At 48.4% G+C, this 18520-nt stretch overlaps 1 protein-coding gene across 1 annotated transcript; it reads left to right on the forward strand.

The window, feature by feature from the left end:
• Positions 1-6123: 6123 nt before the first annotated feature.
• LOC308354416 (glutathione S-transferase theta-2B-like) lies at positions 6124-18248 on the forward strand. Its single transcript, XM_080821841.1, has 5 exons — positions 6124-6363; positions 15499-15586; positions 16493-16643; positions 16730-16903; positions 17230-18248. Exons 1-5 carry the CDS (start codon positions 6252-6254, stop codon positions 17437-17439), a joined length of 735 nt encoding a protein of 244 aa, XP_080677967.1. The 5' UTR covers positions 6124-6251; the 3' UTR covers positions 17440-18248.
• Positions 18249-18520: the final 272 nt, after the last annotated feature.

Consider the following 18520-nt stretch of genomic DNA (forward strand, 5'->3'; position numbering starts at 1 on the left):
TTTTAGCAATGTGTGTCAGAGATGTTGTCTTTGTTAATAGAGGCTATCTATCTTGTCCCCTACACTGCATTTTCATTATCTTTTTTCTTTCTTTATTTTAAAAGATTTATTTATTTTTCTGAGAGGGAGGGAGAGAGACAGAACACAAGCCAGGGGAGGAGTGGGGGATGGGTAGGGAAGCAGGAGAGGGAGAAGCAGATTCCCTGCTGAGCAGGGAGCCAGGGGCTTGATCCAGCAAGGGGCTTGATCCCAGGACCCCGGGATCATGACCTGAGCTGAAGGCTGACACTTAACTGACTGTGTCATCCAGGCACCCCTAGAAAAGGAAAGATTTTTAAAGGTGGAAAAAAAAAATAAAGGCAGAAAGGAGATGGGAAAAGGAAAATATGCCAGAAACTCATTGTTTCCTGCAAAGTCACCTTCTAAAGAGGATAGAATGGGTTCATTGGGCAGATCTTATTAGGGCTGACAGTGAAGTTTCCTGTTGCTTGGTTAATAGTTACATTCCTGGTGGGGGGGGCATCAAAGTTGCAGGTAGGTTAGATATTAAGTCTTGATTTGCTAACATGAGGTTTAGCCAAGTGATTCCAGTTTGGGTCTGCTGTCTCCTCTCTAACAGTTGTGGAACACTGTGGTTCCTGGCTCTGCTGACTTGGGTCCCATCCCTGGGCCCGCACAAAAGGGTTTATTTTCTGTTTGGACCATGTGCTGTTCTGCTGTGTATTTCATATACAGAGTCTCACTGCATTCGTGGCGTGTGAATCCCCCAAAAGCTGGGAGCCAGGAGAAGGTACATCTCAGGAACTGTGATCCCTCTGCCCAGATGGGACTCCTGATCCCGTTCTCAGGGATGTCTCACTGCTATTGATATGGAAAACAGAGACAGAAGAAAAATTATTAAATTTCCTTACCCACTGACAAGCCCTTAAAACAGGCAGAGTGACATTCCTCTAGGGACTCAACTACCCCCACCTTAAGGCTTTGCTAAATCAAAGGGCAATCCTAGTCTGACCGACCCCTACCCCCAAGCAGGATCCTGTAAGTCTACTTTAACAATTCCTTTGGAGGGGCACCTGGGTGGCTCAGTGGGTTAAAGCCTCTGCCTTGGGCTCAGGTCATGATCCCAGGGTCCTGGGATCAGACCTGCGTGGGATAGAGACCCATATTAGGCTCTGCTCAGCGGGGAGCCTGCTTCCCACTGCCCCCCCCCCCCGCCTGCCTCTCAGTCTACTTGTGATCTGTCTGTCAAATAAATAAATAATATCTTTAAAAACAAAAACAAAAACAATTCCTTTGGAAACTTTATCTCCAAGATAGTGTCCATAATCATTCCCAAGCATATGGCCCACTGATAGACATCTAAAGGGTCTCATGAAAATGTTTTATTACTGGTAATGAATAACCTTTTCCCCAATAATAACTAGCCCCTCAAGGTCCTGGAAACCTTGCTTCCAAAATTCCTTAGAGACTTACACCATCCCCCAACTCCCTCCCAACTTGCAAGCATATAATGGACCACTCCTCACAGCCCCGGGGCAGCAGCTCTTTCTGCCCATGGGTCCTGTCCCTCTGCTTTAATAAACCACCATTTTGCACCAAAGATGTCTCAAGAATTCTTTCTTGGTGATTGGCTCTGGACCTCACCCTACTGAACCTCTCTTAGATTCTAAGACTTCATCACTATGGCCTGCTGGCCTTCTGGATGAGCAGTGGTCTGCAGCAATATGCTGATATTCTGACTCTCCATCTGATGAAGTTCTAGAACCTAGGTGAGGTTCGATGGGGTGATGTCCAGAGCCGATGGCTAAGAAAGAGTTCTTAAGATGTCTCTGATGCAAAAAGGTGGTTTATTAAAGCACGGGGACAGGACCCGTGGGCAGGCAGAGATGCTGCACCACTATCCTGAGGAGTGGCTGATTATATACACAGGAGTTGGGTAGGTGAGGACAAAGGCAGTGTTCAGAAGGGCTGTCATGGTAAAGAAAACTGTCAGGATACTGGAGGCCTGGTTATTGTCAAGCCAAGGCCATTTTTCCCCTCAAATGAGGCACTAACATGAAGACAATTGGGAGTTTCCTGGTGCAATGTCACATTCCTCCTATCAAACATCCTTGTTAGTGAGATTTAGGTTTAGAAGAAACTTAACTTTATTTACATTTCCTTCTGCCTCAGCCTCCTTCAGTTTTTTTATGAAGAGGAGGGCGACATTAGGGCTTGAGGAACTGAGTTATTTGTCTCTGGAAATTGGGCTATTGATAAGATAGCTTCTTTGTTGTAAATCACTAGGACATTTGTAGACCGAGGGAGACTCTGTCTTGCAGGATTGTGATCTCTGCAAGTTAACTGTTTTTCTTTTAGGGTAGCCAGGGGTGCCTGAGGAATGTCACACATATTACCGAGGGGAGCGGGTGGAGAGGGGGTGCAAGGTGCCAGCTTTTGCTTTGTCCTCAGCCAGCCTTCTGCTCCCTCATCACATCCCTCCCATTTTTCCTGGAACACACACTGTAGGAAGGCAGATGTTCTCATTAAGAGATTAATATTTTCCAGGCTCCTCACTGGTTAAATAATCTGGACAAAAGGGGTGGGAGGTTATGTAAACCTGTCTGAAATTGTCAAAACTTCAGGATTTTTGTCCTGATCATTTACTGAATGTGATGTATCTTTCTGGTTAAGTCGTACAAAAATGTACTTCTGTGAAAATGCTTTTGTTCCTCTTGCAAACAGCTTTTGTAGACATGGGTCTGGATGAGAATAGGAGATGTAAAGTTTTGATTAGTAAATGGGACACCACAGTTTTGTTTTTTTGTTTTTTTTTTAAGATTTTATTTATTTATTTGTCAGAGAGAGAGAGAGAGTGAGCACAGGCAGACAGAGTGGCAGAGAGAGAAGCAGGCTCCCTGCGGAGCAAGGAGCCCGATGTGGGACTCGATCCCAGGACGCTGGGATCATGACCTGAGCCGAAGGCAGCCACTTAACCAACTGAGCCACCCAGGCGTCCCCTTTTTTTTTTTTTTTTAAGATTTTACTTATTTATTTGAGAGAGAGGGAGAGAGAGAGCACAAGCCTGGGGAGCCCCATGCAGAATCTGATCCCAGGACCTGAGCCAAAGGCAGATGCTTAACCGACTGAGCCATCCAGCACCCAAGACACCACAGTTTTACAAGGGAAAACATCAAAACCCAGGCACCTGATGGGGTGTGAGGGTGAGTTAGGGAAAGGGAGGAGGGCATTGATGATCCTTGTTACTGGAAGCTTTCTTGTTTTCCTGAAGGAAAACTTTCCAAGCTGCTGTGAGTCCTTTAAATTCAGATTGGAAACTTACGCTCTTACCTGGCAAGTGATGACTATGCAAGACGGGGGTGACCCAAGCTCTTGCACCTTCCACACAGAACACCTCCAGCTGTGGCCAACACTTAGGGGGTGGGTGGACTAGTGTCAGGGATCATGATCTGAGCTGAAGGCAGATGCTTAACCACCTGAGCCACCCAGGCACCCCAACTCAGGTTTTTTGTACTGTGCCTCCAGCACAAGCTAGAGAGAAAAAAAGAAGCCTAGCTGTGCATGGATCAGACTCGTCAGTGACCTCCAGGACAGAGGCAGAGTTGTGTCTTCCTGAGAGGGACTGTCCCAATTTTAGGGGTCCTTGCAATCTGAGGATTCCTCCAGATCATCAAGTTCAGGTTCATCTTTTTTTTAAATCTTTATTTTACTTAATTTTAATTTAATTTAATTTTATTTTATTTTTAAACTTAATTTTTTAATTTTTAATTTTTTAAAAGATTTTATTTATTTATGTGACAGAGAGAGACACAGTGAGAGAGGGAACACAAGCGGGGGGAGAGGCAGGCAGAGAGAGAAGCAGGCTTCCCACTGAGTAGGGAGCATGATGTGGGGCTTGATCCCAGGACCCTGGGATCATGACCTGAGCCGAAGGCTGACGCCTAAGGACTGAGCCACCCAGGCGTCCCTCAGGTTCATCTTTTGCTTGACATTTCTTTCCTTAATGATTCTCTCTGGTCACGTATTATAGCGAGAGCAGGAAGAAGAAACCAGGCCACAGGTCTTGAACACTTTGCTTGGAAATCTCAAGTATCCAAAGTCATGGTTTACAAACTGCCTTCCACACACCTGCAGGCCATAATTTAATCAAGTTTTTGCCACTGTGCCACTCAGCCTCCTGGAACTCCTTGCCGACTGTCAGAATTCTTTTCCTTAGAAGGAACAGAAACAGCACCAACTGGTCTAGGCGAAAGGAGGGGAAAGGTAGAGCTGGCCCACAGGGGAACTGGGATCAGAAGCTGCCTTTCTCCCCATCTTTCCCTTTCTGTGACTAAACTGCTTTCTCTTCGGCCAGCCCACCTAGTGAGTTTACAGTTGTGACCAACCCACTGGTGGGCCCAGGTCATGGATGTAGAAAGGCGTTAGGGTTCAGAGCTGACCGCCAAGAAAGAGTTCTTGAGATATATTTGGTGCAAAAAAGTGGTTTTATTAAAGCACAGGGACAGGATCTGTGGGCAGAAAGAGCTGCACTGGGGTCATGAGGAGTGGCCCATTATAGACTTTCAAGTTGGGAGGGGGTCAGGGAGAGCGTTAAGTCTCTAAGGAATTTTGGAAGCAAGGTTTCCAGGACCCTGAGAGGGGCTGGCTATGGTTAGGAAAAAGTCATGTATTACCGTCTAACAAAGCCTTAGTCACAAGACCCTTCATATGAGTATCTGTGGGCCATATGCTTGGGGATGACTGTCAACATGTACCGTGGGGGGTTTAACGATAAAGGAAGTTTCCAAAATAATTTTTGTATGTTAAAGTAGGCTTCCAGGATCCTGGATGTGGGGCTGAGTTTGCCTTTTGCCCTTAGCAAGTATTAACATCGAGGCAGTTGAGTCCCTAGAGGAATGCCACTCTGTTTCAAGGGCTTGTCAATGGGTGGAGGTAGTAAGGAAATTTAATAATTTTTCTTCTGCCTTTGTTTCCCACATCATTCATGATGCCCCCCTTTACCTCCTCTCTCCTGAATTCCAACTTCGAGTATCCCAGGGAAGCCTCCTGGTCCACCTGCTTGTGTCCCGGGTCAGAGGGATGGGTGACTCTCAAAAGACTGGGCTAGAGCTGGATGGCCGGCCCTAGACCCTCAGAGTCGCCTCTGGGATCATATCCAGGGTAGGGTGAGGAGTGAGAAGAAAGGGAAAAGGGATGTTTTGGCTTTTGGCTGCTGTCTCCTTGACCTGGGATCTGGGCATTTTTCCTTCTGCTCTGTTGGTGGGCAGCTCTGACTGCAGAAAGAGCCTCCCAGCCTAGGTTCTCACCAACCTGCAGCCTAGGTTCTCACCAACCTGCAGCCTAGGTTCTCACCAACCTGCGACACGCCCGAAAATATGCTTATCCCGCTCGGTGACCTCTAAAATGCCTTCCATGACGGCCGCGCGGAGTATCCCAGTCATCCCCTACCCTTTCGCCAAGCGGCAGCGTCCGGGGACAAAATTCTGAAAGAACACCCCGATGTCCGTGGGTTTTGGGGTCTCCAGGTCGGGAGCCCTGTCTTTTTCCAAGTCAGCGTGAAGCCCGGGACCCGCCAGGATCTCCCGCACAGGCGGCCGGAAAAGCAGGTAGGTAAGTTCCAGCTTGCCCAAAGGCTTCATCATCCGCGCCCCATCTCCCCCGGGAGCCCCATCCTGAGGCCCTTCCTCCAGTCTCTCCCTCTCCGCGGGGCGTCCTCCTCCTACCCCACCGCCCCTTCCTACCCGCGCTCGCTCCCCTCCTTGCGCCTCCCAGCTCTGCGGTGCGCCCCCTCCTCCCCGCCCTTCCAGCGCTTTCCTCCCCGCGCGCTCTCTCTTGGCAGGGCGGCCCCCTCCCACCTTGCTGCGCCTTCCTTGCCGTCTGCCCCTTCCCACCAGCGCGCGCCTCCCCACAGTGTACCGGGAGCTGCGGTGAGAGATGCCGGCGAGCAAGGAGGCCCCCAGCCCCGCAATATTAGCAGCTCTGCGTACACGGATCTCTTGCACAACGCCTGGGATCGGGGCGCGGCGGGCGCGGCCCGGAAGGACCAAGTCCAGAGCCTCGGCAGTGTCCCCGCCCGGGTCAGGTTGGGGGGAGAGCGGGGCTGGATAGGCAACTATGTGCGCAGTGCGCTCTCGCCCAAAGGTGGAGGCCCCAGGGGGGCGGGGCCTGAGGCCCTATATCTCTCGGAGCGCCCAGGGCCTGCCACCGTTGCTATCCTGGATTTTTGTCCGTGCCGTCCTGCTGCCACCGCGATGGGCCTGGAGCTCTACCTGGACCTGCTGTCCCAACCCTGCCGTGCTGTCTACATTTTCGCCAAGAAGAACGGCATCCCCTTCAAGCTGTGTACCACGGAGGTGTTCAAAGGTGGGCCCAGGCCGGCTCCTCAGGGGTCCATAGTCCTCGGGCCCTGCAGCTTCCTCTTCTTCCAAACAATTCCCGTAGTCCCAGGATGAGGAGAAAAAAGGCAAAAGAAATGTAGATAAAAATTATATTTCCGGGGTGCCTGGGTGACTCAGTGGGTTAAAGCCTCTGCCTTCGGCTCAGGTCATGATCCCAGGGTCCTGGGATCCCGCAGCATCTGTCTTTCTGCTCAGCAGGGAGCCTGCTTCCCCCTCTTTCTCTGCCTGCCTCTCTGCCTACTTGTGATCTCTGTCAAATTAAAAAAAAAAATCTTAAAAACAATTATATTTCCATGCAACTTGTAGCCCATTGACAAGTGCTTCGGACAGGCAGAGTATGACAGGCCTCCAAGAACTCACACTGTCCTTTTTGTTTGTTTGTTTCTTCTTTTTTTAAAGGTGTATATATTTATTTTAGAGAGAGAGTGTGCAGGCTGGAGGGGTGGAGGGAGATGGAGAGAGAGTCTCAGGCAGACTCCACACAACATAGAGCCCAGGCAGGGCTCCATCCATGACCCTGAGATCAAGACCTGAACCCAATCCAAGAGTCAGGTGCTGGACCAGCTGTGACACCTAGACACCCCTACACATGAGGGTTTTATTTTTATTTTTAAAAGATTTTATTTATTTATTTGACAGAGTGAGAGAGCACAAGCAGGGGGACCAGTAGAGGGAGAGGGAGAAGGATGCTCCCAACCAGAGAGCCTGATGTGGGGCTCAATCCCAGGATCCCAGTATCATGATTCAAGCCAAAGGCAGATGCTTAACCATCTGAGCCACCCAGGCACCCCTACCTGCAAATGAGTTAACTTTTTTTTTTTTAATGCTCAGTTAGCCACCCTATAGTACATCATTAGTTTCAGATGTAGAGCTCAGTAATTCATCACTTGCAAATAACACCCAGTGCTTATCACATCAGATGCATACCTTAAGGTCCCTCACCTCTCTCCCCCCTCCCCTCCAGCAACCCTGTTTCTTTTCCATAGTTAAGAGTCTCTCATGGTTTGTCTCCCTCTCTGATTTCTTCCCCTTCAGTTTTTCCCTCCCTTCCCCTATGGTCCTTTGAGCTATTCCTTCTGTTCCACATATGAGTGAAACCATATGATAATTGTCTTTCTCTGCTTGACTTATTTCACTCAGCATAATCTCCTCCAGTCCCATCCATGTCAATGCAAATGGTGGGTATTCATCCTTTTTGATGGCTGAGTAATTAATATTCCATTGTATATAGGAACCACATCTTTTTTATCCATTCATCTGTTGTGTTGAAAGGCATCTTGGGTCCTTCCACAGTTTGGCTATTGTGGCCATTGCTGCTATGAACATTGGGGTGCATGTGCCCCTTCTTTTCACTACATCTGTATCGTTGGGGTAAATACCCAGTAGTGCAATTGCTGGGTCGTAGGGTAGCTCTATTTTTTTTTTTTTAAGATTTTATTTATTTATTTATTTGACAGAGATCACAAGTAGGCAGAGAAGCAGGCAGAGAGAGAGGCGGAAGCAGGCTCCCTGCCAAGCAGAGAGCCCGATGCGGGGCTCGATCCCAGGACTCTGAGATCATGACCTGAGCCGAAGGCAGAGGCTTTAACCCACTGAGCCACCCAGGCGCCCCGGGGTAGCTCTATTTTTAACTCTTTGAGGAACCTCCATACTGTTTTCCAGAATGGCTGTTCCAGCTTGCATTCCCACCAACAGTGTAAGAGGGGTCCCCTTTCTCCACGTCTTCGACAACACTTGTTGTCTCCTGCCTTGTTAATTTTTGTGATTCTTACTGGTATAAGGTGGTATCTCACTATGGTTTTGATTTGAGTTTCCCTGATGGCTAGTGATGTGGAACATTTTTCCATGTGTCTGTTAGCCATTTGTATGTCTTTTTTGGAGAAGTGTCTGTTCATGTCTTCTGCCCATTTTTGACTGGATTTTTGTTTTTTGGGTGTTGAGTTTGAGAAGTTCTTTGTAGATCTTGGATACCAGCCCTTTATCTGTAATGTCGTTTGCAAATATCTTCCCACATTCTGTGCATTGTCTCTTAGTGTTGTTGACTGTTTCCTTTGCTGTGCAGAAGCTTTTTATCTTGATAAAGACCCAAAAGTTCATTTTGGCTTTTGTTTCCCTTGCCTTTGGAGGCGTGTCTTGAAAGAAGTTGCTGTGGCCTATGTCGAAGAGGTTACTGCCTATGTTCTCCTCTAGGATTTTGATGGAGTCCTGTCTCACATCGAGGCCTTTCATCCACTTAGAGTTTATCTTTGTGTATGGTGTAAGAGAATGGTTGAGTTTCATTCTTTTAAAAAAATTTTTAAAAGAGGGGCACCTGGGTGGCTCAGTGGGTTAAGCGTCTGCCTTTGGCTCAGGTCATGATCCCGGGGTCCTGGGATCAAGTCCCATATTGGGCTCCCTGCTCAGCAGGACGCCTGCTTCCCCCTCAGCCTACCACTTCCCCTTCTTGTGCTCTCTCTTTCTCTGACAAATAAATTAAAAAAAAAAAAAACCCAAAAACTTAAAAAATTTTTTTTTCAGATTTTATTTGTTTATTTGACAGAGAGATTGAGATCACAAGTAGGCAGAGAGGCAGGCAGAGAGAGAGGGGGAAGCAGGCTCCCTGCCGAGCAGAGAGCCTGATGCGGGGCTCCATCTCAGGACCCTGAGATCATGACCTGAGCCAAAGGCAGAGGCTTAACCCACTGGCCACCCGGGCGCCGCGAGTTTCATTCTTCTGTTTGTAGCTGTCCATTTTTCCCAGCACCATTTATTGAAGAGACTGTCTTTTTTCCTTTCGGGTATTTTTTCTTGATTTGTCAAAGATTAGTTGACCATAATGAGTTGAAGGTCCATTTCTGGAGTCTCTATTTAGTTCTCTATGTCTTAATGTTAGCACTTTGCTAGAGGCAAAAAGCAACCTTAGCTTGACAGAAGCCAGACCTTCAGAATTCTGCACCACGTACTTTAACATATGAAAATCCTTTTGGAAACTCCCTTTGTCTTTACCCTCTCCCAACTTAAAAGTATATAACCAGTCACTCCTTCCAATTCCAGTGCAGCTCTGCCCACGGGTCCTGTCCCATGCTTTAATACAAATACCTTTTGCTCCCAAACCATCAAGAATGATTTCTTGACCGTTTGCTCCCAGCCCGCATCACATCATTTTGGACGTTGATTGTGGGGCCTGAGTCTTCTCATCCGGACTCTGAGCCTCAGTGTGGACTTGGTGAGTACTTACTTCCTGTCTTCTTTCACTTTCATTCCAGGAGCTTTTCACAGACTAGGATCATAATTACTGGAACACTTTCAGGTCAATTGCTCAGGCTGCAATCCTCTAGCCCATGGCGACTCTAAGGAGAGGAACAAAGCTTGCCCTTTAGCTGGAAGCTAGTACCCTGGCCAAATGGCAGTAAGATTCAGAAACCTGATGCCCCTTCTTAACTTCTGTTCTTAATCAAAGTTGTCTTTCTTGGGCATGGGACAGCCACCTAAGTCACTAGCAGGGCTGCCAATCTTAAGACTCCTGTGTGAAGTTTCCTCCTCATTGGACCAAGGGTATCCCCTCACATCTCTGGTCTAGGCCACTTTTTGCCATGAAACCCTGCCCGGAGCCAGCTGAAACCAGTACCGGATTGAATTAAAACCCAGCTGGGGGTGGCATCTGACTTTAGCTCAGGTCATGATCTTAGGGTGTTCTGATAGATCCCTGTGTCCTGTGTCAGGCTCCATGCTCAAAGGGGAGTCTGCTTCTCGCTCTGCCCTTCCCTCCCATTTGTGTTTGTGCATTCTCTCTCTCTCAAATAAAATCTTATTTTTTTAAAAGATTTTATTTCTTTATTTGACAGAGAGAAAGCGCAAGTAGGGGGAGCAGCAGGCAGAGGGAGAAGCAGACTCCCTGTTGATCAGGGAGCCCGATGTAGGGCTTGATCCCAGGACTGTGCCATCATGACCTGAGCCAGAGGCAGACGCTTAATGACTGAGCCACCCATGCACCCTTCAGATAAAATCTTAAACAAACAAACAAAAAACCTAACTGGGAACCATTTCCTAGGTAGGTTAGCTGTAAAGACTATATGTGCTGGAATGTCGCTTAGACTGTGGTGGATTTCCATCTTCACTGTTTTCTGTCAATGTCCCCTACTATTTATTTTTTTTTTTTTTTTTTTTTTTTTTTAAAGATTTTATTTATTTATTTGACAGACAGATCACAAGTAGGCAGAGAGGCAGGCAGAGAGAGAAGGGAGGAAGCAGGCTCCCTGCCGAGCAGAGAGCCCGATGCGGGGCTCGATCCCAGGACGCTGGGATCATGACCTGAGCCGAAGGCAGCGGCTTTAACCACTGAGCCACCCAGGCGCCCCTCCCCTACTATTTAAATTACAAAATCAGGTAATTTCCCTTTGTGAAACTTTTCTAGTGTTTTCCATGGGTTAAAAAGGGTGAATTCTTCATAGCTCAGTATTTTGGTGTACCCATTTGTAGCCTAGGATGCAATGGGGGAAGGGGGGCGGTTTGGGAGGGGAGATGCCGGCATCCCTCCTGTGGGGCTGGGTGGTGGTCATAGCCATTTCCTTTGAGGGATGCCTCCAATCTCTTTGACACCAGGAACCTCTGACTTATCCTGCATGAAATAATCCCCGGGAGCATATGTGGTGGTGGTCGGGGGGGGGTTCCTTGGTAATAAACCTTCTCTCCTTTTTTAGGAGCATGGGATCTTCTTCATTTCCCAAGGTCTCTCCCTTGGAACGCCTTTTAACCTCCTGGAAACTATTCAGATTGCACAATTTAGGAAAAAGAAGACTAATCTGTTAGACTGCATGGCCTCAGTACTCCCTAGAGACAAGGAAAAAAATGGCTTTTTTTTTTTTTTTTAAAGATTTTATTTCTTTACTTGACAGAGAGAGAGCACAAACAGGGGGAGTGGCTGAGAGAGAGGGAGAAGCAGGCTCCCTGCTGAGCGGAGAGCCCGATGCGAGGCTCGATCCGAGGCTCGATCCAGGACCCTGAGATCGAGCCCGATGTGGGGATCAATCCCAGGACCCTGAGATCATGATCTGGGCCAAAGGTAGACGCTTAACCCATTGAGCCATCCAGGCACCCTGGAAAAATGGCCCATTAATGAGATGTTAAACTTCATTATGACCTATCAGTTAGATCTCTTCTGCAGGGAACAGGGCAAGTAGGCGGAGGTACGCATGGCCATAAGTCAGGACCCTGACCTAAGGATCTCTTGCAGAATGTGTTTGGCTGCTAACCAGATTAACAAGCTGCCTCTGGATATATTGGATAATGGTAGTTGAAAGAGGCCTTGTCCTCCTCCTAATAAACCCAGATTGCTGGAGGAGACACAGTCCATTCTGAGGAAGGAGATGTGGACAGTCTCACTGGTCCTCCTAATAGGCCCAGGTTATTCTTACTGTATGTGGGGGCTTCTCCCTCCTTCATTTCCCAGGTTGATGGTTATGATGATTGGAGTGAATTGTCTCTGGTTAGTCTGCCTCGGACGGACTTGAAGGAAAAATCCCAAGCTGCTGCCCAAACGGAAACCCCTTTTGTTTCCGGAAAGTTCCCTGTCTTCTCTGGCCCAATATGGACTGCCTGTCTTTACTTGCTGGTGGAAGAAAAGCATGCATCTGCTCTTCCATCTGAGCTGATGAGCTTTAGAACCATGGAATCCTGGGGTGTCTGGGGGCTTAGTTGGTTGAGTGATTGCCTTTGGTCAAGTAATGATCCTCAAGTCCAGGGCTCGAGTCCTGCATTGGGCTCCCTGCTCAGCAGGGGGTCTGCTTCTTCCTCTGACCTTCCCCCTCTCATGCTTTCTCTCTCTCTCACTCAAATAAATAAATTAAAAAAAAAAAAAAAAAGAACTGGGAGTCCTTTCTCTGCCTTCTGGGCTTTTCTCTGCTTCCAGCCTTGCTGGCCACACCTCACCTCTTCCACCATCTTCTTCTTCCCTCCTCCCTTCCTCCTGTTTCTTTTTTCTTTTTAATTTAAAAAATATTTTATTTATTTATTTGACAGAGACACAGCAAGAGAGGGAACACAAGCAGTGGGAATGGGAGAGGGAGAAGCAGGCTTCCTACCGTGCAGGGAGTCTGATGTGGGACTCGATCCTAGGATCCTGGGATCATGACCTGAGCAAAAGGCAGACACTTAACAACTGGGCCACCTGGGCATCCCCCCTTCCTCCTGTTTCTGGACCACCTTGGGTGTGGCCTGCATGACTGGCTCCTGTGCCAGGCTGGTGCCTGGTTCTTTCTTTTTTTTTTTTTTTTTAATCTAGTTTCTTTTTTTTTTTTTTTAAAGATTTTTATTTGTTTGACAGACAGAGATCACAAGTAGGCAGAGAGGCAGGCAGAGAGAGAGAAGGGAGGAAGCAGGCTCCCTGCTGAGCAGAGAGCCCGATGCGGGGCTCGATCCCAGGACCCTGGGATCATGACCTGAGCCGAAGGCAGAGGCTTTTAACCCACTGAGCCACCCAGGTGCCCCTAGTGGTGCCGGGTTCTTAATCCCAGCCTCATGGCCAAGGAGTGAGGAGCAACCCCTTGGACTTACACTGCCCACCTCAAATTTCCCCACTGGTGTCCCAGGTAAAAATTGACAATGGGGTACAACTTGATTGACTTCTAAGTAGATGCCAGTGGTATTTACACTAATTTAATGTGTTGATTTCACTAAGATAGACATATCTTTAGACTTAGCAGCATTAAATGTACAACTTTTATCCTACCAAGGATTACTGAAGGTCAAAGAAGCTCCTCTTATCTCTTTTGCAATTGTCAGCAAAAATATGGCTTGAAATGATGGTTGATTTGTTGGTCTTCAAGTTTTCATGGGTAATCATTTAGATAGCTTTCAAAGTCTTTGGTAACCTGAAACTTTCGTGTTGTGCTTGGTTGATAAATTGGGCTGAATTCATTGGACATCTAAGCCTTTTCCAAATGAGATAAAATGCTAATGCACTGATTACTGAACATAGGTTTTTACTTTCGGCTTCTCATTGCAGAGAAGCTAAAGATATTTGGGTCTGTTGGTAAACAGGCTTTGTGCTTTATTGAAAGATTATACTATGGAATCACAAGGTTTATTTTTACTTTTCTTTTTTTATTTTTAAGATCTTATTTATTTGACAGAGAGAGAGAGCACAAACAGTGAGAGAGGCAGAGAGAGAAGCAGACTCCCCACTGACCAGGGAGCCCAATGTGGGGTTCCATCTCAGGACCGAAAGATCATGAGCTGAACCAAAGGTAGGGCTTAACTGACAGCCACCCAGGTGCCCAATGAACTCATATATTATAATGAACTCATATCAGATCTTGAGCCACGCCCATTTTTGAGTCTTTGTAATTTATGGTTATTGTTCTGATACTCTTGCAAAACATGTTTCATCTTAAAGGAGATTCATTAAAAGGGCTTTGACAGGGCGCCAGGGTGGCTCAATTGGTTGGGTGTCTGCCTTCAGCTTAGTCCCTGGATTGAGCCCCACAGGGAGCCTGCTTCTCCCTCTGCCCCTCACTCCACTCGTGTGTTCCTTTTGTCTCTATCTCTCTCTCAAATAAATAAAATATAAAAAAAAAAGAAGGCTTTTGACAAACACAGGATCTTGATATCTTTAAGATAATAAAACTAAAATGGATAAGAATTTCCAGAACTGGTGCGCCTGGATGGCTCAGTGGGGTAAGCCTCTGCCTTTGGCTCAGGTCATGATCACCGGGTCCTGGAATCGAGCCCCGCATCGGGCTCCCTATTCAGCAGGAAGCCTGCTTCTCCCTCTCCCACTCCCCCTGCTTGTGTTCTCTCTCTCTGTCAAATAAATAACTCTTAAAAAAAAAAAAGATATACAGGAATATGACAAAGTATTCCTTTGCGAACAAATTGAAGCATTTAACTTTTCTCTACCTGAACCCTCTGAAGTCCAGAGGCTCTCAGTGATTGGGTGGTTCTGTCGGTTGAGGGTTGGACTCTTGGTTTTGTTTTGTTTTTTTTTTTAAGATTTTATTTATTTATTTGACAGAGACACATCGAGAGAGGGAACACAAGCAGGGGGAGTGGGAGAAGGAGAACAGGCCTCCGCGGAGCAAGGAGTCCAACGTGGGGCTCAATCCCAGGACCCTGGGGTCATGATCTGAGCCAAAGGCAGAGGCTCAAAGACTGAGCCACCCAGGTGCCTCTGGACTCTCGGGTTTTGGCTTGGGTCATGAGATCCAGGCACAGTGTGGAGTCTGATACTCTCTCTCCCTCTTCCTCTGCTTTCTGCCCCTTGCATGCTCTCTCTCTCTCCCTCTAAAATAATCATTTAAAAAAAAAAAGGTGTTTTTAGTAAAGCATGGGACCTTAGGGAGAAAGAACTGCATTGGGGTGGAAGGTGCAACTAATTATATATTTTGGAATTAGGGAGTGAGTAGAGATAAAAGGAGTCCCTGAAAGGATTTTGAGAAGACTAATCAGGATCCTGGAGCTGTGGCTATTGTCAAGCTAAGGTGTTTTGCCTCTAGCAAAGCATTAACATTAGGCAGTTGTGAGTTCTTTGAGGAAAGTCACACTTTGCCTGTTTCAGGTATTTATCAAAGGGCTGCAAGTTGTAAGGAAATTTAATTTTATCTACATCTCATTTGCCTTTGATCTCTGGTATCTCACCGGAGATTGTCCTCTGCTGTGTGGCCTTGGACAGGTCGCTGGCCCTCTCTAAGACTTAGTTTTCCCTTCTGAGAAGGAGGATAATGTTACTTCTACTCTGTGGGACTGGATTCTCACAGTTCCTGCCTTGAAAGTCTGTATTTAAGTCCTAAAGCCCCAAAGACCCCGGGGAGCAGACCACCCCGTGAGAATTTAGAGGTGGGAATTGCTATGCCTCGCCTCTTTGCCCTCCTTTCCCCTGCTCACCCCAGGCCTGGCCCAATAAGTCCCTTTCACCTATCTGAAGCACCCTGGGAGGTGGCAAGGCAGGGAGGCCATCCCCATTCCTGGTCCCAAGGACCGGCTGTGGCCCCACACAGCTCTCCCCACAGCCCCAGCTACTTCTTTGCCCAGCCTGGCCTTGGGGTTCTGGCTGGGGAAGGGAGAGGGAGGGCACAGCAGGTGTGGGTCTTGCTCTGAAGGCCTTTTTTGACTTCTTTCTCCATAGGGCAGCTCCAGACCAAGGAGTTCTTCCAGATTAATATGCTGCGGAAGATACCCGTTCTCAAAGATGGTGACTTCATTTTGACTGAAAGGTGCTCTCCCTCCCTCCCTCCTCCTAAGCCCCTAGATCCCTTGGCCTCTGGCTGTCCCGCTGTGTGCCCTCTTAGACCCTATGCCGCAGATGAGGGCAGAGGGAGGGGTGTGGTGAGAGCTGACACCTGGGGTTGGGGGTGACCGGGATGCCCAGAAGCCGATGCAAGATAGCGCTATACCTCCCTTGTCTTTGGCCTCCTCTTCTGGACCCTAGGGCCTCCCCATCCCCTGATGGAGGGGCAGTAGAAGAGGACATGGGGGCATTTGTCCATTTGGACAGAGAGCAAGTTCAGCACATGGAAGCTGAAAGGGCCTCTCCTGACTCCTCAGGCCACTCTCCAGAGTTGGCCAGGGCCTGAGGGAACAACTCACGGTGAGGGCCAGCCACCAGGCAGGCAGAGGGTAAGAGGTCAGGTGGCTACAGGCGCAATGGCCGGAGGACCTGTCAGGGGTGACCCATGACAGATCTGAAGACAGGCTTTCCCTCCAGGTCCTCAACCCAACATTGGGACATGCAGGGGGCTTGATGCAAGATTCCAGAGGCCCAGAGAGCCTTTTCTGTGCTGTGTGGCCTTGGAGGAGTCATTTAATTATTCTGAGGCTTAGCTTCCTCACGTGAAATCTCTACCTCATGGGGCCGGGGGTGGGGGCTGCTGTGGTATCACAGATACGGGCCTCTTAAAGGGCCAAGAGGACGGTGTGGCCCAGTGTCCATGCTGGAGACAGCGAAGGAAGGAGACTAGGGAGGGTACAGTCAGGGGCAGTGCCCAGGAAGCTGTGGATGAGAGGGGAGACGTCAAGTACAGAGAAGCCCCAGAGCCCCACTGAGGGATGGGAGCAGCTGAGGAAAAAGGCCATGAACCAGGATCCTCACAGCCACTGTTCCTGCTGGCCCTGATCTGTAGCTCCGCCATCTTGATTTACCTGAGCTCTAAGTACCAGACGGCAGACCACTGGTACCCTGCTGACCTTCAGGCCCGCACTCGCGTCCACGAGTATCTGGGCTGGCACGCCGACTGCATCCGTGGCACCTTCGGTGTGCCCTTGTGGACCCAGGTGAGGAGAGCCGTCTGGGGGTTGTTGACCATCAGGGACCTGGGGGGAGGCAGGGACACGGCCTGAGCCCACCCTTTGCTCGTCAGGTGATAGCACCACTCACTGGGGCCCATGTGCCCGAGGAGAAGGTGGAACGGAACAAGACGGCCATGGACCGGGCACTGCAGCAGCTGGAGGACAAGTTCTTGGGGAACCAGGCCTTCCTCACCGGCCAGCAGATGTCACTGGCTGACCTCATGGCCTTCGAGGAGCTGATGCAGGTGTGAGCTTGGGATCTGTGGGCGGCATCCCTCCTGTCGCTGCCCTCACTAGACAGAAGCCCTCAGGCAGGCCTAGAGACAGCTAGGAATTTGCCCAGAATCACAGAGCAAGGTTCTGTCTGAACTGATGCTTTCGCCCTGAACTTTTGCTTCCCTCCTGGGTGTGGTGTTTCATGCTGGTGCTCCTGGGCCCTGAGGCTGGCCATACTTCCCTGGGCCTCACATGGGAGTTGGCAGGGAAGGGGGAGGGTGCCCAACACCTCTGCTAGTGGTTCTGGTATTGGGGCCTCAGTGTTGCTGTAACTTTCCCATCCTTGTCCCTGCAGCCTGTGGCTGTTGGCTATGACCTCTTCGAGGGAAGGCCGAAACTGGCAGCATGGCGTGAGCGAGTGGAGGCTTTCCTGGGTTCTGATCTGTTCCAAGAGACCCATGGTCCCATCCTGAACATCCTGGAGCAGGCGGTCAACAAAAAATTCCTGAAGCCTTCCCCAGAAGTCTATCCATATATTCTGCTTCGTATTTCCAGGATTCCCTGAGGAGTCTGGAAGGGGGTGCTGATGGTTGGAGGCCAGGAGATTAGGCATAAAGGGTCATTCTTAGTTTCTTACTTGTCCTTTTTCATCCCTCTGTCTTACCTCAGTCTCTTGTTTCTGACTCCTGGAGAAGCCCTACCACAGGTAGGATGCCTGATGTCCTTGGCAGTGCTGCTTCTCAGGTATAGCATGTATAATCAACAGAAGATTAAAATCCACCATATACAAAGAGCTCTAGAAATCCAATAGCATGAGGAAGAACAAATCAACTTAAAATCAGCAAATGCCATTGGTCTTTTAAGTATAATGAAGACTTGGGGAGATGCCTGAGTGGCTCAGTCAGTTAAGTGTCTGCCTTCGGCTCAGGTCATGATCCCAGGGTTCTGGAATCGAGTCCCACATCAGGCTCCTTGCTCGGCAGGGAGCCTGCTTCTCCCTCTGCCTTCCACTCTCCCTGTTTGTGTGCTCTCTCTCCCTGACAAATAGATAAATAAAATCTTAAAAAAATATATAATGAAGACTTGGGATGCCTGGGTGGCTCAGTCGGTTAAGCATCTGACCGTTGATTTCGGCCCAGATCATTTCAGGGTCTGAGGTGGAGTCCTGTGTCCAGCTTATACTCAGCACAGAGTCTGCTTGTCCCTCTCCCTCTGTTCTCCCCCAACTTGCACGCTCTCTCTCTCTTTCTCTAAATAAATAAATAAAATCTTAAAAAAAATGTAATGAAGACTCAGACACTTGAAGAAGAAACCAAGAATGATTGGTTCTATTACATGGTCATATTATATGTAGTAATAAAATTATGTCCCAGTAACCCTCGTCATAGTTTATCCAAGTAACCTCATAGATAACAAGCCAATATATAACATTGTTACCAGGGCAACAAAATGGTAAGAAATCCATTAGAATGGCAAGCTCCTAAAGGATATAGATGATGTTTCAAGGGCTATGGTAATGGTTTTTGAAATCTGGGAAACAGAAGACTTAACAAGCACTCCTGTCTTCTAGTGTGGTTTCAGCATAAGAGAAAACAGGGGTTATAGGTTGTTGCAGAAGCCACTGTGTGTATCCCCCAGATCTGTCT

Source organism: Martes martes, assembly GCF_963455335.1.
Source record: "Martes martes genome assembly, chromosome: 13".
NCBI lineage: Eukaryota > Metazoa > Chordata > Mammalia > Carnivora > Mustelidae > Martes > Martes martes.